We start from the raw sequence: 23,248 nt of genomic DNA on the forward strand, positions 1-23,248 counted from the left end.
TCCAAATTAATAGTTTAATCATCAATTAATAAAATAAAACTGGAGAGTTTCTTTTACATATGAAATGTTAATAGTTTGAATTTCACAGCTAAAGCTTTTCGATAGCCCTCATCTTAAAAAGATATATGACGATGGTAAAACATTTTTCAGCATGGGCACCTGCCCCTGGGATGTGTTATCATCACTGGCAAAACATTTTTCCCCGAGTATTTATTCACAAGAAAAACAGAGAAAAGAAATCATCTCTGAGAGAGCGAAACCACTCGTCTGTAGTCTAAATTTTGATGGTTACGTGATTTGTGCGATTATAGCTCCGCAGAGAGGCCTACGTTGGTTTCCAACTGGAACCGGAGAGGTTTAAAAGTGCCAAATTGTTACAGATCAGTGTGAGGTTAGACTTTTTTTTCTCTTATAAAAAATAATTCAGTTTGAAAGAATCCCTGATGATCTACAGTCTGCATAAAACAGCAGGAGGCATCACAGGGTGTGAGGAACTGTCCCGGCTCTGCATTGTTTGCACATGTCCTTGCATCAGTGTGTATCTCCTTAGATGTGTGTGTGTGTGTGTCACGCCACACTCTGCCTGTTGCTGTCTCTGCTGTGCGTTGACCCCCCAGAACAACGTCTAGAGAAGTCCAGAAAGATACCGTCGTGCTCCGGCTCGGAGTCTAAAGACTCCGGGACGTGGTCCATCATGATCTCAGGACTGGACGAAGGGCTTGGACCGGAGCTTGTGTCTTGAGCCAGTACTCGGGAGGACGCAGGGGAGTCGGACACGAGTGAGCCTGTGCAGTGTGTGTCCTCGCCTGGGGAAGGCTCTGGGAGGATGCAGGGGGAGTGATGATGTGCCTGGAGACCTGCGGGACTGTCTGCGTCTCTGGGCCGGAGGTTCTGGATGGAGGTCACAGTGTCTGCACAGAGGACAGTAGAAGTCAAAGGAGTCAAAGCAGTGAATGATCAGTATATTAAATGTGATCATACAATTGTCTTTCATCCTCATTAGGTCCATTATTATTCACCTGCTTGCTTTTAGTCTTTCCTATGTCCTACGGTGTGAGGTGTGTATAAAATAAAATCAATGCCTTGAAGAATAGCCTTGAAATCTTATTTATCACCAGTGTAAGTTGTACCTGAAAGTGCAGCAGAGGCTTTGGAAGGTGGAGAGTGGTCGCCAAAGCTGGATGTGCTTGTGTTGTTGGTGGCAGTAGTCGTGGCTTCAGCCACAGAGCTGTTCTCCTCCAAGCAGGACGTCATTTCAGAGACGGAGTGTCGCCTGATACCTGTGCCACCTCCTGAGGAGGAGTCGACATCGTACTCCACCACGGGAGTCAGCATGGGAACGTTGTAGCTCTTAGAGCGTACCACTGGGTTCTTGGCGACGGGGGAGTTGCCTGGTTTGGACGGCCAGGACCACTGCAAACGCTTTTCTGGGAGAGAGAATGAAAGTGGAGAAAAATTGCTTCAAAATTTTGATGACCTAATTAATAAAAAACATGTAAAAACAATACAATGTACAGGGGGAGGAGTTCACCTAAGAACTTTTGTACATTATCACACATACCTAATAAGCAGGAGGAGCAGTGCAAATTGGATGATCCATCTCTGGAATATAATCCATGAGTCCCGAGGTAGGGAGAGACCACCTTCTGGATGAGAGACTCCAAACGAAGGTAATCGTCTGTTACACCTTTAGATTCATGGACTCCCTGCATCAGACAAACAAACACTAGTGTGTGTTAGCCAGTAATTGCTGCTTGTTTGGCCGGTAGCAATGGAAACTTTAAAAGCCATGAAAACATTTCCAGGGGGAAAAAAAGAAAGAAAGAAAGAAAGAGTTCAATTTGGTTTTCTGTGATTTTATCAAACACTCAGCCAGTTGTTGAGTTGAATTGTAAGATTGTTTAAAACATAATGGGGTGACAGCTGCCAATAGGGGACACACCATGCTTTTATAGAATCAGTCGGAAGCCAACATGAATAAAACAGCTGAGAGTGTTGAGTGAATTTGGTCCCAATTTTAGACTTGTGTAAACATACACAGATAAGAAAAACATCCAACTTCAATGCTGAATTTAGAGAGACCGAGACAAAACACACCCATGAAACTGGTTCAATAGAGACAGACTCTCTGTGAGGAAAGTGAAAAATGAATGCAAATGTAAAAAATGTAACCCACTGCAAAGAATGTAAACTTTGAATGCCATTATGTTTGTCATTTTTGGATTCAATTTCACCACCTCAACAGGCAGAAGTTGGCAAGAAACAGCCGACACGAACAGCCTTCCAGTTTTGTGCAAGTTGGAAAGATGATTGTACAAACCAAATGAAGTTGTTGGAGGAGAAAGAACAAGTTGAATAATGACCTGTGCGGTTATCGGAAAATGATGTACGTCCTCAGACTAAACAGAACTTACTTTCCTCTGTGGTAATGGTATAAAAAAAGATGTAAGAATATAAGGAGCTAAATGACAGAGAAAGTGGAGTTCTGCTGCCTGACTCAAACCCAACAGCTCCCCTCACAGTGTTAGGTTTCCAGTCAGGCCGTTTTCATATAAGGCTATGGGCTCAGGTTCAAGTTTAAAAGTTTAAAAAGTAATTAAAATGGTTTCTGTTCATTTACTGGGCCCTTGAAGGCAACTTGCCATCATATATATATCACTATTCATTTCCATCCACTTCCTGTAACCACTTATCCTTATCAGGGTAGCAAGGGGCTGGAGCCTATCCAAGTTGGCATTGGGGCGAGAGGTGTGGTACACCCTGAACAAGTTGCCAGTTCATCACAGGCCAAACACAACAACCTTTTATGCTCACATTCACACCTACAGGTCACCAATATGCCTTTTAACTGCATGTCTTACTGTGGGAGGAAGCCAGAGTACCCAGAAAGAACCCATGGGGAGAACATACAAACCCCACATTATTATTTAATTGGTCCCATAGTTATTATTTGACTCATTCAAGTTCTGTTTGTAGACACTACGATTGGGAAAACCGCTTTTTGTGCTACACACACTTTAAGAAGTCAATTAAAACCATTATAACAAACAGTGTTTTTAACTGTTCTGTTTTTTTGTGTGCATTAATTGAAAATGAGGCCAAGCCCTCAGTGATGTTTAGAGATTTAAGTAAAATAAAAAAAAGCAATTTCTCTCTTTTCTCTCTATGACCAGATCTCCCTGCCTGCCTTTGTTTCAAGTTTTGTCAGCTGTGTTTCTATTTATTCTGGCTAATCTGATATTGGATGAAGTCGGGTGATAATTTTTGTGTGAATTCATCAGCTTTAAAGGCTGCAAACGAATGTCTTTCACAGGAATAAAAGGGGCGTTTGTCTCCGAGAAGGAAAGCTTACAACTTTGTACGCATCCAGCTTCACCTTAGATTCACTCTGCACAAATCTAAGGTTACCCTGTGTGTTGCAAATGGGTTGTCTTTTTCACTGGGCTCGGGTCATTTCTGCACTGTCTCTAGGAAACACAATCATTACAGCTACTGTATAATTGATGTTAGTGTGTTTTTAAGTAGATCAGCGGCAAACAAATTTCAACAAATGTTGTGATGTGTTATGAACTGAGAGAAGAGAGAAACCAACGTTTTTTCTGTTTATAAGGTTAATCTAGTTAGGTGACCTAATCCTCAACATAATTACAGACCGTTTGAGGACATAAAATAATTGACTGTTGCTCCTTTTAAAAGTTGGAGTCAGTCTGAGTCACTTCCACTATCCAAATTTTCACACTGATGCATATGGCCCAGACCTCACTCGAGACTCTTCAAATAACAAAGGAGAGATCAATCATGTTTCAGAACTCTGAATCATGGAGACCATGCATCAAACCCACAGCACAGAAACAAACCACATAAATAGACCAGACTTCAGTCAATTGGCGTCACAGAATGAAAGGGAAATTGCTAACAGATGAAACAAGAAGCAGCAAAAACAAGCACTTTAAATTTTATCTCTCACACTCAACCTCTTGTCTTAGCCACCCTGTTTTCCTGTCTGCTTTGATATCTTCGACTCTACCTGTTTTTTCCCTTCTTCGTCTCTGCTTTCCGTTGATTTGTTAGTCATCATGGACTAACAAAAACAGACCAATTAAAATTTATCGGCAAGTATACATCTGTACACAATGGAGAAAAGATTAAAAACAAAAGAAATACACCCTGTTTTCTATTCTTGAGTCTTTTTCACTCTCTCTCTGTCTGTGTTTGGACGCAGCCTATTTGGGTCAATGAGTCACTACAATGATGTCCAAAGTAACCCACACAGAAGCAGACTCTGAGTTCATACTCCTAGACGCACATTTAATCCTCTTGCATTCACTCCCTGACCCACATCGTGCACTGGATAAATAAATATCCAACTTTCAAGGGATAAAAAGAAGATTGTCTAACAGGATGACTGTTAGTGGGAAGACGCCATAAGTTAATCTTTGATTGGTAGCAGTGATAGAGACTTGCCACTTTCACCCTATCAGAGCCAAAGGTTGCTAACTAATGCTCACTAAACTTGGAAACCATCAATGATAAATGTTTTTTAGAATCCTTCAGAAGTCATTTTCTTATATTCCTCTAAAACACATGGATGGATCTTGTACCATTGCTAAAATATCTGAAAGGTTCACAGAAGAGACATTTTGTCTATTAGTCTATTAGTTCAGTTTTAGTAATAAAAAGACATAAGCTTGAAGCTCACGTAAATCCTAGTCAAACATTTACTCTTTGCTTTCAAAGCCAAAAAAAAAAAGTTAAGTTAAATATTTAGACATGAAATGTGTTTGGACTCATTTAAACCAGACCTGCATAACTGTGAAGAATAGTGTGAACGTTATATACAATAAGAAACAGAATCATGTTGCACCTCCTTGTGAGGCTCCCGACCTCCAGGTTAGAAAACACTGCATGTGCACTCAATGGACGAGACGGCCGATGAAACTGATGTGAACTTTTGTGAAACGAGCAGCGTCTTAACTTCAAAAATCGTACATGTTGTCTGAGAAGTAGAGCGACACCACAGTTTAATTGTAAGTAAACAACTCTCTTCCTGTTCCCACAGGAAGTGAAGGTAATGGACAGTTAAGCATGTGCAGCTACAAATGTCTTTGCTCTCATCACTGAATTCATAAGACGTACATTTGACACATTTCTTATAGCCTTCACATAAATTTTTTGCATATAAAAATTTAACTTTTGCTCATGAGGTCTGAAGCTGAATTTATTTTTGCCTGTTTCTATGAGGATACAAGGGTCTTATAGCACAGTGTAAACATGGATATTTCACACGGACAAACAATGACACAAATTTTCAGACACAGGCAGGGTGAGAAGGGCACTGAGTGGCCATGGGAAGATTACTGTGCTCTGTGTTCACACTGAGATTACTTCCTGTGAGATCCCCTTGCAAAAACAGCTCTCTGTAACCCTCTGCTCCTCTTTCCTCCATCTGTTGTAATTTACCCTCTTCTCTCACCCTACATCAGTCATGGATGTTTGTCTGTGATAGCTCGGTGTCTGAGGGTGTGTGTTTGTGAATGAGGTTGCAAGGCAAAGGAGGATGAAAAGGAAAAGATAAAGACAGACGTACCTGCAGTATTAGCAGCATCTGTATGATAGAAGGAGGAACTCTGGCTCGGGGTCGAGACAAAGCTTCATCCAGTTTCAGGTTGAGGGTGATAATGTTCCTGAAGTGAAGAAGAGCCAACTGACGCACTGAGGGCTCTTTTCCCTGAGGACACACACACGTCAACACCCAGCTTCATAAAGAGAATATGAGCATGTGTGTGTGTTATGTATACCTGTACAGGATAGAAGATGGCCTGCAGCATGGACAGAACATCACAGAAGAAGAAGTCCCATGTGTCGGCCAGGGAGTCCAGTAACTTCTGACCTATGACAAAGAAGCAGAAAGACAAATCAGAAGAGAACCACAGTCAAAGACATGCCAGGAGTCATGAAGAGATAATGTGTTATGATGTTTTAAACAAATTGTCAGAATCATAATTTAGAAATATGTTATCTGAGAAATTGATGTGATTTGTTATTATTGCAAAGGTTGTTGATGTTCTTAATTTCAGGCCAGTCTTACATAACATCCATAATCTTAGACATGGCAGAGCTGTTATTTATTTAACCAACTATTAGGCCCATGTGAATTGTTTTCTTTTTAAACTTTCTCAATGGATGCTCTGTAATTGGCATAAAGTATCACTTCCTGTGTGTGTGTGTATGTGCATGTGTTTGTGTGTTTTATAATTTGAAAAGTTGCTTCAATTAAGGTCACACATTTATCGCAATGTGTGTGTGTGCGTGCATGTGTGCGTGTGTGTGTACTGCAGAGGGAGGGTGGAGAGATGTTTTCACACTTCTGATAGGTCAAGGGTTAACTCGGCATTTGGAATGTTAGTCAATTATTATTTCCTCTGACTTGACTTGCGATAAGAACTCAACATTCATCTCTGACTCTGTGAACACTTCACCAAAGCCAGGAGGAATTGTTAATAAATCATTTTAGGGCACAACAAACCGAGTGTCTTAATAGTTTTGCAATGCCATCGACTAATACCTTATATTATGTTGTAGGATTTTGCTTAACCTGGAAATCTCTTTGGCCACTTTACTCTAGAATATATTCGAAAATAAAATCTAATTTTGTCTTAAAGTCTAATCAGTTTGACTTTTATTCAAGGTGGCAATTTGTATAAATTTACATCTTATTAACTTCCCTCCACTGAATATATCTATCCTCCTAACCAAACAATTACCCAAATTCAGTTTTAGCTATGTGGGTGAGTGTGTATACCTTCATAGAAGCGAATCTTGTCTCTCAGTATGACCATGCCTTTAGTGAGCAGCTGGTTCTGAAGGTACTCAGTGAAGAAGGAGCCCAGCTCCGTCTTCAGCAGCTGCCTACAAAACACAAGTGCACACAAGTGCAGACACACACACTATCAGTAATACATTTGAAACATGAACCAAAACTAATTAGTTGCATGGATAGCTGCACTGGATAGCTGCGGTGTTTAAACAGCAGCAGACTCAGGAAATGAGAAATGATGTTGTTCACACAGAAAGCAAAGAGCGGACATCTGAACATTTCAACAACAGGATTTAACCTCGATAAACTGTTAACACAGGTACATATTAGTGTGATAACAAACTTGTTATTGCAGGAAGAGAAAAATTGACTTTAATCTCTGTGGCACACAAACATTGTATGTTTAACCACATATAAATCTAACTCAAAAAAGCACATTGGCATCTTCCTAGACACAGAATGACTTATGACTCATGACTACTGTTGTGTTTCTACAATGTAATGTGAAGCTTTTATGTTGTTCAGTTTTAGATACAACAGCTCAAATCCTTTCACAACCCTGGGCCAGAGAGTACCCTTAGACTCTGTGTGCAGTATACTGTACGTGCATGCACAGTGTGTGTTTGTGCAGAGTAATATTTACTGTAAATGACTGGAGTCAGTTTTGACAGTCCTGTCTCATCTGCCCTCAGCTACACTGCAGTTAAACTTACAGCAGCGACCCCTCTGTATCCTCCCCTGTCATTTCCCTTTTGAACCAACTTCAAGGTGTTTCTGATTCAGTTGAGGACAGCAGGGGAAACAACAACCCCTGATTCAGCCCGATTACTGGACATGTGTTAATGTTTCAATAAAGACTAAATTTAGCACGCTGCAATTATGTTTATTTGGGAGCAAGGGTGGCTCTCCAAAGCCAACGATACAGCAAGAGAGAAGGCGGGAAATTAAAAGAAAGAAGAAGAAAACACTATAATTTAGTCCCCTCCTAAAATACAAACCAGCTCGAGCGTAACATTCGCTGTGTAATGGTGTGAAAGTAAGCGAGAAAGTCGGACAAACTGACAAATTAAACACAAAGAGACGGACAGCTAACCTGACACCTTCATTAAGTGTGTAGAGTTCATTTTCCCCCAGATCCTTCCGCTGGAAAACTGATATCACTGCATTGTGGATGCTGTAAAAAATGAACACACACAGAAGCATTTAGTGAACACAGACTGATGTGAATCCTGAATTATTTCAAACCGAGTCATACTGTAGATTTGCCTAAAATTATTTTCTTTGCACAATTCTCTGCTCATATAGGAGATAGAGTAGTAACTTGCCTGATGTATATGACTACTACTTGGGATCACAGGCTGTCCAGGCTGTTGAGCGTTTGTAGTTTAGTGATCAATTGTCTGTCATGTGTTTAATAAAAAAAGAAATAAAAAACTGTTGTCTGTTGCTGTAATTTAGTGTCATAACCATTTAAATAACTAGCAGCGTCTACCGTAAACCCAGGCTCAAAGCTCGCACACTTGAATGCAAACACATCCAGAAGACACACATCCCAGAGTGTACTACTACAGCAAATACAGTAGAAATGAGCCACAGCTATTTAAATTTGATTTTGCAGACACACATACACACATGCAGAATAACCTTGAGTGAACCGTGTTTAGGCCATAAAGTGGCTGAATGAATAAAGAATATAAAACATGTAGAGGAGGGGGTGAACTTGTTTAATTGTAGGTTACAGTGCACGTTATTTATGCAGACCTTCACTTCCAACCCCCCAGCTTTATTTGTCTAGTGTCAGATGTATCTAAAAATAACCAGAGAAAAGGGAGGGAGAGAATCAAAGAATCAAAGCATCTATGAGGAAGAATGGCATGAAAAGAGGAGTGAAGGATGGGTGCACATAGAAAGAGACCGCGATGGACCCTGAGGCAAGAAAGACAGATAGAGTTGATGCTTTTGTGTGTTTAAAGGTTTGAATTTATAACATGAATAATGGCCACAACAGAGCTTTCTGTTGTGGTACCGCCAAGGAAGAAGGACACACACACACACACACACAGAAATATAGAGATTGTTTGTATGTAAACATAAAGGTGCGCGACCCAAAAAAAATTCAATCAATATCCAGTCAAATATGAAAAATAACACTTCAGGCTGTAGAAAATTATACCCGTCAATCACGCTATCTAACCTGTTCCAGGTGGCGTTGGCTCCGGCTCTTCTCTGCTGCGTGCCTTTGTCCCTGATGCCCTCCTCTGCCAATCCTCCAGTCATTCCTCCCTTATCCCCTCCTCCTCCACCTCCTCCTCCTCCGCCACCTCCTGGGGTTTTCGCCTGTGAGAGATCTGTCAGACTGGAGGACGAGCTGCTGCCCAACCTCAGCTTGTTGTGGAGACTCCTTGAAATCCAAAAAACAGACAGAGAAATAATAAATAAGCACAAAGTCCAGTCTGTTATGTTAATAGGTGATGGTGGTGGAGACAAGTGTACTTGTACTTGTCAACTCTTAGCACTTTTAAATCCAGGTTAAAAACGTTACTCTTTTCACGTGCTTATGGCTGAGCTCTTTTAAAGAACTTTTAAAGAATTTAATCATTAATCATAATCCTGTGATTCGTTTAATGTTTTAAATTGTTTTCAAATTTGATGTTTTAATGATTTTAAATGACATTCTGATGTTTTTAATTAAATTTTTTCTTCTCTTTTTAATTAAATTTTCTTCTCTTTTTAATTTTTTATTTCTATTGCTATTGCTTGTCTTAATGTCAAATGTGTTTCCTTGCCTCTGTAAAGCACTATGAATTGCCTTGTGTACGAATTGTGCTATACAAATAAACTTGCCTTGCCTTACTTTCCACATATGCTAATGAAAGTAAGTTTTTTGGTTGATGAAATGAAAGTCCGGTGGATTTTGTTTGAGAGACTTCCTCCAGAATAACCAGATAAAATACTGAACAACTACAAAAACTCAAAATCAGCAGAAAATCCAAAGAGAAGAGGTACAACTGTGAGGTTCAACTGCTGTGCACACACCACTGTGATTCTACCTGATTTTAATGACTGACAGCATTAGCATTTATTGATGGGTGATTAGTTTTTATCAGCCATCTGTTAATGTTTACACAGGCTGAGACACTATACTGCTAAACAGGCAGTAGAGAAACAACTACACGCAGGGAGAGAAACCAGGAGAAGGGTGAAGTGAGAGTAGACCAGAAAAGAAAGAGTAAGTAAGTAAGGAGTGGAGTTTCAAAGTGAACATAATGAAGGCAAGTGAAAGAAGTTGCACTCAATATTCAGAGGTTGCTCCATGAAAAAGGAAAATGAGTTCAGTTTCAGCAGTAAAAGGTAGAATGGGGGAGTTTAGGCACTTTTTAAAATCTTAAAATAAACTCAGACCTATTTCATCTGTAAATCTTCTCACTTCTACAAAATAAAGTAAGAAGAGGAACAATGTATAGTGTGGTCTGAGAGCCGATACTCAGGACAAAGACAATGACACTAGTGTGAAACCGCTAAATGTCAGGTACAGTCGATGGTAAGTGTTATCTGCTGTACAATATATGTGTGCCTATACGTATATGTATATTTGTATTGTATAAGAGCCGGCTGTTCAGTTTTCGAGTACGTATATTTTGTTTTAAGCCTGTTTTTCCCCTAGTCAAAACTAGCAACACAGTAAATATCAAAGTTAATGTCAATTTTGAAAGCACCTCGGTAACAAGCAGCTTTTTTTTTTGTGACTCAAATATGGTCACTCAAAAATACAAGATGGTCAAGGCTTCAAAATGGTAGTCCACAAACCAATGGGTGAAGTGGCTCCATCCACTTCTTTTATACAGTCTATGATTGTCTCTACTGTCCAACGAATGAAAAAGACATAAATAAACATATTAATTTATTCAAACTAAACAAGCATTTTAAACAGCACACACACACACACACACACACACATGCACATTATGTACTTACTCTAGTAACTGAAACGGCACCACATATCCCCACTCCATTAGTGTGTGTGTGTGTGTCACACTGAACAGAACGACAGGTGGATGAAAGTAGGGATGAAGATAGTGGAGGAGAAAAGGTATTTCTGTCCTCATGAGCCTCTATCTCACTCGTTTTTTAAATAAATGTTCTTGTTTCATTTCTTTCCCTTCCACTCCTGTTTCTATTCTTCTCTAGCCTCTTCTCTCTTTCTGCCTTTGCCAGTCTGTGCCAGTCTGTGACCATGTGACCCGGTGAGCTTTTGTGCCCGGCGAACAAAGGAACCCTTTGAGGTTCAAGAGCTTCCAAGAGGGAGAGGAAGGACTTAAAGGTGACACACATTTCACTTCCTCCACCTCTCTTTTTTTGGTCTGAGGCTCAGGACAGACAGAAGTTGTACTCACACTATTTTTACATGTTGGCCTAATTCACTTATCACTGTTGAGTATTTATTTATCACACTGATAACACTGAAAACCCCCGTCTAGTGTGAAATCATTTACCTTAATTTGTTTTCAATACATTTCTAATGAGTAAATGATCAAATTTAAATGAATTTGGAGACAAAAATCTGAATAAAAATACACAGAGTGTGCTAAGAGGAGAGACGGAAAGTAGGAAAGAGAAAAAAAAGAAGGGATGGAAAATCAGAGGCATGTAAAAAAAAAAAAATAATAAAAAAATACAGCAGGGACGAGGAGAGAAGGTGTGTGTGCGCATGTGTGTGTTGTAGGTCTGTCTGTCAGCCTGGATCTTAGTTCAACTCCACATAAATAGGTCAGTGTGAGAAACAGGAGCTCTGGGCTTAAACACACACTCACAAGACACTCTCTCTCTCTCACACACACACACACACACGCACAAACACGCCTTGCGTCAAAGTGAGGATGAGTTTCCAGATTCCCTCAGAAAAGGCACAGTGTTGTCACTGGATCTACAGACACTTGAGTCAAAAGTTTTCCCCCAAAGAACGGATGATGCCGAGCATAAAAAAGACGCAGGGGATACAGAGACTAAAAATAAACACTGAGGTCCAAAAAAGCATCTAGAGACAATCTTAAAAAAAACAAAAAGGGATATATCTGTGTAAATTCACGGAAGCTGTTGGAAAGAAAAACGTTAGGTGGCTTTTTTTGGCTCGGAAACAACAGGAAAAGTTGAGAGAGAAAATGCTGTGGTCTAATTACTAAACAAAAGAGGATAAGGGGGATGTTTGCATGAATGGGAGAATGAATGAGGTAATTCAGGAATGCGTGTGAGTGTATGTGTGTGTTTTTCACTTCCATCTACCTTTGCGTGTCCTAGCGGACAGGGACAAGAAGAGAAAAGGGAAAAGAGTATTGAAGCTGCTGGCTGAGGTTTATGTGTGTGTGTGTGTGTGTGTGTGTGTGTGTGTGTGTATGTGTCCTAACCTCCTAAATGATCCCTCTCTTTCCATGTTAGCCTTGACAGACAGCTGGGACCTAGAGACCGCCCTGCAACCACCACCAACGAATCAGCATCTGCAAAAAGAAGGCGAGCAGAATCACTGATAGAGAACATGAAACAAAATGAACACCTGAAGTAACAAACTTAATTTGCTCTGCTGAGTTGATTTTCCAGTTCTAAGTGACTAACCTTTTTTTCCCCCCAGAGAATATTTTGACATGTCACAGTCGGAAAATGAAATAATAAAATTAATAAGGGCTGAATTTGGATTTAGCTTCAGTTTCATGGCGCTGGTGTGCCAGCTCACTGTCACACTGTCATGGCTTACCCCAGAACAGAGCCATTGTTAATGTTATTAGTTACACCTGGGCCTTTCCTTCTATGACAGTGAGAGCAGATTTAAAAAAAAAAAAAAAACCTCAGTGAGCAGCCTGGAGCAAATGAACAACTTGATTATTTTAAACTGAAAGACTTTTTGCATGAAAGAAAAAGTAAAACCACAAACATTTACCTGATTATCAATATGATCGGTGAGTGCATGTGTGTTATCAAATGTAATATAACTATAAAATAATAACAGCAGGTGTTTCTGGAGCTATGGGTAATTTTTAATACGAGGGGGTAACAACAAATGGGATTATACCGTCTCAAGGGCTACATGCTCACTTGATCTAACAAGTTCTGGTAGAGCCATTTTCATTTGCGACATAAGGATCACTGCATTTGATTTAGTGGCATCTAGAGGCATAGTTGAGGTCTGCAACTCCTTGCACTCACCCCATTTCCAAGCATGATAAAAGCCAAACGCCCTAATCTCGAAGCAGTGTTTTTCCAAGCTTTGTCTGTTCTGGGCTACTGTAGAAACATGGCAGGCTCCATGGAAGAGAACCCACAGTGCCTGTAGATATAAAAGGCTCATTCTAAGGTAACAAAAGCACAAGTTTATTATTATTTAATAATTTACTATAAGGCTCCTTGTTAAAATATGTAATGCTAGGACATCCAGTGGTCTATTGGTTAAGAAGTGTGCCGTATAATCTGTGTCCACAGTTAGATTATGACCCAGGTTGTTGTTGTATTTTACACCTCTCTCTCTCTGTCTCTACATTTCCTGTCTGTATATCTACTGGCACTATTACATAAAGGCAACCCCCTTGCTGCAATGTGCGGACAGATACAGTAAACTCACAGACAGACAAACAGACAAGGTGTCTCTGCTCACCATCTAGCTAACAAGACACAGTATTCTAATCAAATTACAGTAAAGTGGCTGAGACAGAAATTTGATCCTACTATGAACTCAAATGCCCCGACTCACCGTCTCTCTCTCTCTCACACACACACACACACACACACACACACACACAGATAGAATGACACATATGACACACATATCAGGTAGGTTTGTAGTACAGGGCCAAACAGGGTAAAGCTGAGGCTTCCTCGTGACCTACATCACTATATTAACCAAAACAACACTTTTGCTCTTCTTTGCTCCACGGCCTTGTAATGACATCGATAAAATCTGCTGCATTAAAGAGTCAGAGAATTTTACTTTACAGCTCCAGTGATGGGTTCAGAGTTTTGGTTGCAACGTAAGAAAGCAAAGTAACATCCCTCAGAGCTTTCAGGGTTGCTTTTTGGGTTTTCTTTTTTAAAGATGTACTGTGGGTGTGCTTTGTTGAAGTCGAGGTCATGATCAGAGTATTCAGAGTATTCAGTGTGTTTAGATGAAAACTGTAATGTGTTTGTCTGCTTGGATAGTAATGACTCTGTAGTGATTCAGGCTTTACTTCCTGGAAATTGTATTTGTTGCTGTGCAATATAAACCATGACCTGCTGCTGCCTGGTGGCTTTAGTTATACACAACACTCTGCAGTCTCTGTTTGTCATTTTTATTATCTAGTTTTCTTTGTCATTTATCTGTGAAGCACATTCACACAAAGACCAAAGTGCTCTTGACATAAATTTACTTGACCTCACAACATGAAACTGATTTTAACTTTCTATTCGAGTCAGGAGAAGAACCTGAATACAGGCACGCTGCTTTGAGAGCAGAAAAGAACCACTTTTAAAAAACATTTCCTTACGATATAAAGTGAAAACTATCACAGCCATACCTCTGTCTGGATGGTTGTCTGTGTCCCACTTGGCTCTGCGGAGAGGGAAATGTCTTTGGATTGAATGACACCCATGCACCGTGCCCTGCCTCTAACTGTCTCTAACTAACTCTTTCTTCTGCTACACTTTAGTGTGGTTTAATGCCTCTTAAAATGTAGTTACATGGACTGTGGTTATGGGAACTTGAGTGTTTCTCCTTCAGCCTCTGGTCAGATTTTCATGAGCAGTGGGGTGAATGAATCCAGCGAGTGTACAGCCTCCATCTCCCCTCTCTCTCTTTCTCTCAGGTTTACATTGTAAGTAAATATCAGGGGCTGAAAATTAACACCCATAATCTGCTTCAACTGGAACACATAACACACCAGCAGCAGCATTCTGCAGACTGGCGGCACAAACGGGGGAAATTACCACCCTGCACTATAAAAGTGTAAAGTGAGTGCTGTGTGTGTCTCTGCTGCAGGTTTGTCTGCTCCAGCAGCCACACTGGCAGATAACCAAACCACAAGTTGGAGGTCCTGCTGCGCAAATCATGGTGTTTGTTTTTAAGAGTCTTCAAGTCTGCCTCCTGTCTACACGACGGCAACTAGTGCGCAATATAGCACTTTAAAAAATGTAGGAATAAATCCTGGAGTATGGTGTGGAAAATTAAGAACAAATCTAATTTGCAAATTTAATGCAATAATCTATCTATCCGTCTATGATAAAATAAAATAAATAAAGTTTTCTTGAAGTTTGACGGGTTCACACAGTATACTCACTTTCCCAGAAGTCCACCTCGCCCCCTTTTAAATAGCAAGTGTTCTCCGCGTTAAAATCCCGCAATAAAACCACAAAACAATAATAACTCCCGTGTGTGCGTGAAGGCTGGAGGTCTAACACACGGCGGGAAAGACGGGAATAAACCAACACCGTCGCAGGTAACAGCGCGCGAGGGCTGCGCACGTTCCGCACAGAAACCAACCGAGATATGACCCCGCGCGAGCTGCGAGCTGCCAGCGCGCGGCTCTCAGGACAGAGCGCGAGCGTGAGAGAGAGAGAGAGAGAGAGAGAGAGGGAGAGAGAGAGAGAGAGAGGGTGGAAGTAAGAAGCGTCAAGACGAGAGAGAGGGTGTGTGTGTGTGTGTGTGTGTGTGTGTGTGTGTGTGTGTGTGTGTGTGTGTGTGTGTGTGTGTGTGCATGACACTTTTTGTGTGCAGGGGTCGGCGGAAAGTGTTTGTGGTTTAGGGTGTTTCAGTTAGTTAAAAGGAACAAAGAACTAAAGTGTTATTATATTAAAACTCTGTGTAGTTATTCTTATTCTGCTGTTTTGTCTGTTATGAACATATGACAGCCAGTTACCAGTGGTGGAAAGTGAATTCACTTTGAATATTGAATATATCATCATTGAATATATCTATTTTGTGCCAGCTTCAGTGACTGATCTAGAAAACTTTGCAGTGGTGAGGTTTTGTTTATAGGTGATGCATGCATACTTCTAGTAGTCAATAACTCAAGACATGTTAAGTTACTGCACGGGAATGTGTGTGAGAAAACACATGTGATGTGGTTAAAAAGCTACAAACAAAAAAAAACCCAATAAACAACAGTGATTATAGTTCAAATGTTTCCAGCCTTTTTTTTTATATTGCAGACTCACATTAACAGACAGATGTTAGAGATGTGCTACTCTTATAAGAGGGAAAAATAAATAGTAAATAGTAAAATAGATAGAAAAAAAAAAAACATTTTATACATTTATTTGAACACCCAGTAAGAACAAATGAGACAATGGGAACTAGAGCTGAATCTAATAAAATAGGTACTATTATTAATTGGATGAAGCCTAACCTTTTCACAATTGTTAATTGGCTGCAAAAAGTCAAACATGTGTCAACAGTAATATAGTTCAAAATGTAAAGAGCAGTTACTGATTCGAACCTCAGCTGGGACCTTTCTGTGTGGAGTTTGCATGTTCTCCATGTCTGTGTGAGTTCTCTCCAGGAACTCCAGCTTCCTCCCACAGTCCAAAGACGTGTACTTAACAGGTGATGACGGTGGTGAAGTGGTGCGGTGAGGTGTGAATGTGAGCATGATTGGTTGTTTGTCTCTATGTGCCCTGTGATACTCTGGCGACCTGTCCAGGGTGTACCCTGCCTAGCAGGGCTCCCGCCCCACAGTGACCCTGATGAGGATAAGCGGTTACAGATAATGGATGGATGGATGGATGGATGGATGGATGGATGGATGGATGGATGGATCTACTGTTCTAATTACATAACCTCAACCAGAACTTTACTAAAACCGCTTAAGATTGAACTTGCACCAACTCACAGAAAGCTGTTGAAATGTTTTACTCAAAGCTAAAACCTGCTGGTGGCCCTAGAGGAAATGTCAGGGGATCACGAAAGCCAGCATGATTCATCCTCTGGGGACCATGAATGTACACAATTTCATGGCAATCCATCAGAGTTGTTGAGCTGTTCAAGCTTGGACCAAAGACGTGGACAGACCAGCCCACAGACTGACATTTCTATACCTATAACCACCACATGAGTAAGTAAACTCAGACTCCTGAACGTGACTTTTTAGTGCAGATTTGAGGCAGCTTTGTCAGCATGTTGAAAACATTGGGAGTCTTTGTTGTCAGCAGATTGGACTCCCATCATCTTTAATTCATAGTGAAATAATTCACAACCAAACCAATACAACAGCAGCCCACTCACAAAACTGGACATTACACTGAGTGCTTTTACTGTCAGCAGAGAAGGCTACTCAGCAGCTACACAGACGTCTGTGTGTGTTTTCACTTCAGAGCCAACTCGCATTTGCTGCACACTGAATCTAATGTACAGATCACTGCATTAACCACAGAGCGCACTGTGTCAGATCAGACAAACTGCACTCTGTCTTTAGAGAACACATACATATGCAACTGTACTCCTTTGTTACCGAGTGCATCTCACACACACACACACAATGCTGTCCCTCCTACTGTAATAAGGAACAGGTTTATAATAGCAAAGTCTACTGGTCAAGGCCAGATCGTATCTTAAAGTTCTCAGGACCATAAAACAACCACACACACACGCCTGGAAAAATACAGCTCACTACAGTGCTTCTGTGTACACACACACACACAACTATATTTTGGCACATACAGAAACAGTAAACATGCTCACAAACACGCAAGCACATATTAAATGCAGACTGGCACACAACACACTACATATCAATCAGTTTCTAGATTCTGAGGATGTGTGTGCGTGCGTGTGTGTGTGTGTGTGTGTGTGTGAGATCGGCCACATGTGACGACCAAAAACTTACGTAAATAAGTGACATGAGTTTTTCTTCCAGTTTGCGAGTTTTTGTTTAGGGACACGCTCACCAGAGAAACCTGCTTACATCTGGGTGTGTGTGTGAGTGTGTATGTGTGTGTTTGTAAGCCTATATCTTCATACCAGGAAATACAAATACAGGATTAACCTGCATTATAACTAAACATTCATCTTGATCATACGTCATTCATTTGTATTCAATGATTGTAGTCAGTCTATTCCGAGCTACACTTTTCCAGGAAAGAGCACGAGGCCTTTAAAGTGGAAAAGACGATTCGTCTGAATTCTGATGCTCATTTATTTCTGCACTTTTATTCTGCAGCTTCTCCGTTTCTCTTTCACAACCTTTTTCTGATATGGTTTACGGCTGGCAATTTGCCCTTTATAGCGCACTTTGAAGTTGATTTTAACGAGGAAGCTGTAGATTCAAAAACCACAAAGCGCACTGTTAGAGCGCACACGCCTCTGCATGAAAATATTTATAATGTTAAGTAGTGATAACATTTTTCTGTGTAACATCATTAGATAATAAAGGTGAACTTGAGGTCAGTGAAAACAAATCTTGTGAGATTACTGAGAAGTGTAAAACCTGTAAGGTCACATCAAGATGAGTTGTTCTCAGTCTCACATGGCGAGGGCTTCCCCTTCCTGGTTACTGTTGCCATGGTAAATAGGTTGAAGAACTGAAAAAAAAGAAGAAGAAAAGGAAGTTTCCTTTTAGAAAGAGGAGAAAAGTATGTTTCTATAGTTTTACAATAACTATAACTGCATTTTCAAAAGCTGGAAAACACAGTTTTCCTTCATTACATGTACGCCTGAACTCACTTTTCATATCAAATATAGAATATATTCAAGTACCTGATGATCTTTTTCCATGTAGAAAACAGGTAGATGTACTGTGCCTCGCTCAAGGATACTTAAGCAGGACAACGCAACATTTCTACTCCAGGCTGGTGACCTGATAGTCTGTATAGAGATACACAGTGTTTGTTTGTGTTCAGATACAATCCATCTCCTCCAGTCTATTTATACACACACAAACTTACATTAGGGTGACACGAACAAACGTAGGCTATGTTCATGTGAACGGGAAAAGCACTTAAAGCACAGGTGGACATGCACTTTTACCAAAAATACACATGCACACAGACACATGCACACAACACTCTGTCCGCAGACTAACCGGTGCACCATTTAAAACTCGGTGGCATGTTAATCTGGGCTGTGTAAACAGACGAGGGGGAGAAAAGCAGCTCTCGGGCCAAAAGAAACAGCAGCAGGATCCTGTAATGACTCCACTCAGGAGCCCACATCACCCAGCGCCAACCTGCAGCCTCTGCTTACACAGCCACATGATTACACTAAACACGGCAAGGTTGCAACATCATCGCAGCTGCATAGGGGAAGAGGATGGGGGCTTTCCTTAATAATAATAATAATGAATAAAATAATCCAACATACAGCTCTTTATTTTTCCTTTTCTGTGTTTTATGTTGATGACAAAGAGAGAGAGAGGGGTGTATCATATGTCGATGTGAGAACCAAATTAGAATTGATCTCACACCATTAAAACGCACTTAATCTCAAAATAAAAGAACATTTTTACTCCCTCACATGCAGAATATACATCTTTCATTACCTCTAAATATTTCTAATCACCACCTTTGGGATCATGGCAAAACAGCAGACAATGACTTACACCTTGATTCTCCACCTCAGAGTCATTTAGAAAGCGAGAGAAGAAAGAGAAAAAAACAAAGACTTGTTGGACACTCGATCAATTTGGTTGAGAAATTGAGCACAGTCGGTGCTAACCTGTATTTACCCAGATCATAAATCAGCGTAAGTGTTCCACTTCAGTAGCATCCTGCTCCACCCGGCTCACCGTCCAGCTGCAGTTAAAGGTTAAACGCTTCATTCAAGGGCAGCTGAAGGTAGCCGGACTATTATGTTAATGAGCAAATTAATGAGTAAGATGAGTTGGAACAAATAGGAATACATACATCTGTGTACATGTACCAACAAAGTTTGTGTGAATGAGAAAAAGCCAAACCCAACCTGTAAGCTAAGCTATGTCTCACCCATTTATTTTCCTAAATTTTGTTAATATATTAATATTATATATGATTTCTATGACCCATTGGGTATAAAAGCCAGTGGTTTCATTTTAAACTAAACAAACTATCACACACCAAATCTTAAAGGTGTGTTTGCAAGGACACGAAATTCAAGGGTGACTTGTGTTTAGTAAACACACACAAACACACACAAGTATACACACAGTCCTTCAGAAAGCCCATATGGAAACTCTCAGTCACCCGAAAAGGTTATATAATAGATATTTATCTATGTTTGTATATATTAGAGGGATCAGTGGTCGGTTCCATCGCTTTAATAATAACCAGTTTCGACATATGATACAAATGTAGTGAATGTCACCATGCAATAACAGACAATAGAATTTACAGTGGAGATATTTAAATTGCACTCACAAAGTCCCAGGGTAGGTTATTTGAAAGATTACATATGTATGGTTAAACAGTATATATCATTGTCACATGTTGATTTAAAGACTGCATTTCCCATAAACACTGTCTCACAGAAAAGTCTGTTCCCATACAGCTTAGATTGCTCTTGTTTTTCATACAGTTTCTTTAAGTTAACATTGTGAGAAAACTTTTAAATCTGGTTAAACCTGAAAGAGAAGCGACCATTTCCTGTTGTGTGCTATATAACTCAGCAGGGTTTTCAAAGTTTGACCTGGTTGCAGTGTGTGTCAAAAGTCATGGTGCTGTGAAGCACAGGCTGAGTTATCATCTGCGGTCCCAGTGGTTCACTTGTGGTTTAGATAAGTCATTTTAAAAGGGTATTTTAAAAAGATTCTTTCTCATCACAGACAGCTGAGTCTACATATCTTTAGGTTTGCAGTTAGACAGTCCTTTCCATTGACTCAACATTGTCTCAACCGTAGAATTTACGCAGAGCCCAGCTATGGCATATTACTGCACAGATCTGATCTGCAAAATAAAGTGGCATACACTTGGGCTTGGCTTTGCAGTGCTTTGCTCTGTTTGCAGGTAACACACCGGCTATGTATGAGTACGTCATACAACGCCACTTCAAAAAACCCAAACTGTCCCTACAAGTGTTATTTTTACTGTGGTTGGATGGCAATGTATGTCACTTAACCACTTTGGTGCAGGCTGAAATGACTCAACAACTACTGAAAAAAATTGCAGCGTAATTTGGTGCAGACATTCATGTTACCCATTTTTTTTCAATGTGCCCAACACTAGGTTCATGATCCTACCTGCAAAAGCATCCTAAACTAAATTGGTGAACATGGCCATTATACCTGATCAGCATGTTTTGTTGTCAGTTTTGTTGTCAAAGGGCTTTTTAAACCTTTGTCAGTAACTGTTAAATCCTTGAATTAGTCATTTCAGTGTGATTAATTTTAAATATTTTGTCAGTAGACCACTGACTGGGCTGCAGGAGTGTTGTGATGGTTGACAGCCAATAATTCAGGACTGCATGCAGTTTCAGGTTGTGGACACATAGAAGACACCAATCTTCTCAGCTTTTATGAGATGATGACTCGTGATAACTTTAACTTTAAATGATACATTTAAAAGTGAGCTCGGGTCAGACAAATGAAACATGGGTTTTTCGGAATATTCGGATGTTTTCTTTGCGCATATAGATTCATACAGCGAAATGGTCCACAACCTATTCTCGTAACATTTACATAAACTGAAGCATAGAACTGGCTGTTCTTTCTGTGTGCAATCTGTGCATGTGTACCTTCTCCCACACACATGACATCTAAAGACCCCCTCCCCATCTTTCTCTCTCGCTCAACACCATTTCTCCCCCCTCCCTCTCTTTCTCTCTGAGTGTCCTTTTATTTCACACTGCTATAGAAAAAAAAAAGGCCACTGTCATGTAATCGACTAATTGGTCACGACATCGCAATGAATAGATGGAGGTGAGACGTACTGTACACACAAAAAAATCCCATTTAAGCTGATTTTGTAGCTTAATTCACCTCATTTTTATAAATCCCTGCTCTTTTATTTAATTTGTAAAAAACATTAGATTTGCTCAGTTATTTACTTTATTCCCAAACTCATATAGTATCTTCTCCTCATGTAATATTTAAGTGAATTAACAGTGTACCTCTATCAGGTAAGGATCATGGCTGACTTCCTTCAATGCTCCATTAAGTGCTTAGTGGCGCTTGGACTGACTGCTACTTAATTATTCACCTCTGTTTCTGGTGTAAGCAAGGTCATTCTCCTCCTCAGGACTCAGTGAAGGGTAACAGCCAAAATTATAGCCAGTCAGCCAGTCAACACCCTAAATGTTGGCGGTTTCCTGCAAGATTAAGGCAAAAAAAGAAAAGAAAAAAAAAGTAGCATCCATACATGAATCAGGAGAGCCTCATACTATTATGAGTTGTAGTCGTAGTCAAATTAACCAGCATGTGGTGGGTGATATTTTTATGTCACTCTCCATCTGTCACTTGGAAAAGTATACTTAACACTTTAAATATCTAAATGCATGTATTTGGCTTTAAGCTTTAAGAAGCCAAATATATGTGGAGGATCTGTGTTAAAGGGGGAATGTGAGACTGGTGTGAACATTGTGTTTGTGTGCATGTGAAGTTGTGGGTTTGGTTTCACCTCATAGTTGTCACGGTTAAACTCCATCCTCTCATTAACAGAACAGAAAAGCATTTATTATTCTAAAAATATTATAATGGAAGTTTGTTTTTTTGCCTCAAACATGACCAGAACAGCAACAACAGTAAACTAAACATGAAAAATACAACCTCTACATTCACTGTATACACTGTAGGCTAAAAAACCAAGCCCTACACTGCAAAAAATGATAGTTTTAAGGAAATGTGGTGTTTTATCTTCAGGCTCATCAAGTTAATTATATGCCATAAAATTTCTAAATATCTTCTTGTAATTGTTTTATTGCCAGGACAAGTAAAAGCAAAATAAATAAAAAAATAAAATAAACAAGTTAATATTTAGGAGTATTAAGATATTTTAAATGCTCAATGCCGGTTAAAAATCCAAACCCAAAGTGTCAAATTTTTTGCAGGCCAGTATTCATATCATAGCAGGAAAACTGGATGATGGAAATTTATTGTTTTAATGTACCGGTAAGTCTCATTTTCCTTCCTCTCTTCCTTCCTCGGGCCTCTTTTTCTCTGGCCTGACCATGTTATGTTCATTGTAACCATGGTGACAGATAATAAGCACAGATTCACACCTCACAACAAGCTTTTTCCTGATTGGCCTCCAAACAAGAAGCTGTTCAGTGTGGTCTGGATAACAGGAAGGAGGCCTGTGATATTATGTTATGCAGCTGATAAAGATAAGTGCTGCAGCCGTGTGGAGAAGACAAGTACTGCAACAAAAAGGATGCTTAGGTAGAGTTAGGGTTTTTCATTTGATGCTCATTTCTAAGCACACGTTTAACCAGTGCACTTAAGGTTTAAAACTTTACTATTCACCACTGCCTTTAATTAAATTAAACTATTACTATAACTACAATATTTATTC

General features: G+C 40.0%; 1 protein-coding gene across 4 annotated transcripts; it reads right to left on the minus strand.

Annotated features, from left to right (window-relative positions):
• Window positions 1–15,373, minus strand: LOC104940542 (proline-rich protein 5). Of its 4 annotated transcripts, none has more exons than XM_019264825.2 (11): window positions 15,115–15,373; window positions 14,356–14,390; window positions 12,220–12,309; window positions 9,012–9,218; window positions 7,911–7,991; window positions 6,803–6,909; window positions 5,799–5,890; window positions 5,588–5,728; window positions 1,562–1,706; window positions 1,131–1,427; window positions 1–911 (listed from the first exon to the last, which is right to left on the minus strand). In XM_019264825.2, exons 3-11 carry the CDS (start codon window positions 12,243–12,245, stop codon window positions 568–570), a joined length of 1,440 nt encoding a protein of 479 aa, XP_019120370.1. In that variant the 5' UTR covers window positions 12,246–12,309; window positions 14,356–14,390; window positions 15,115–15,373; the 3' UTR covers window positions 1–567. The 4 variants fall into 4 exon arrangements, with proteins under 4 accessions (XP_019120370.1, XP_027128302.1, XP_019120369.1 ...); XM_027272501.1 differs by having other exon boundaries at window positions 9,012–9,227; XM_019264824.2 differs by lacking the exon at window positions 14,356–14,390.
• Between the last annotated feature and the right edge of the window lie 7,875 nt (window positions 15,374–23,248).

This window comes from Larimichthys crocea, chromosome XX (assembly GCF_000972845.2).
Source record: "Larimichthys crocea isolate SSNF chromosome XX, L_crocea_2.0, whole genome shotgun sequence".
NCBI classification, from domain to species: domain Eukaryota; kingdom Metazoa; phylum Chordata; class Actinopteri; family Sciaenidae; genus Larimichthys; species Larimichthys crocea.

Bases quoted from the DNA above. Each gene is read 5' to 3' on its own strand.
- LOC104940542 (XM_027272500.1), bottom strand. From the start codon at position 12,245: ATGGAAAGAGAGGGATCATTTAGGAG. The intron at 5,891-6,802 runs GTATACACACTC...TCTTTGTCATAG, and splicing joins CAAGATTCGCTTCTATGAAG to GTCAGAAGTTACTGGACTCC. The intron at 912-1,130 runs GTACAACTTACA...TCCTCTGTGCAG, and splicing joins AGCCTCTGCTGCACTTTCAG to ACACTGTGACCTCCATCCAG.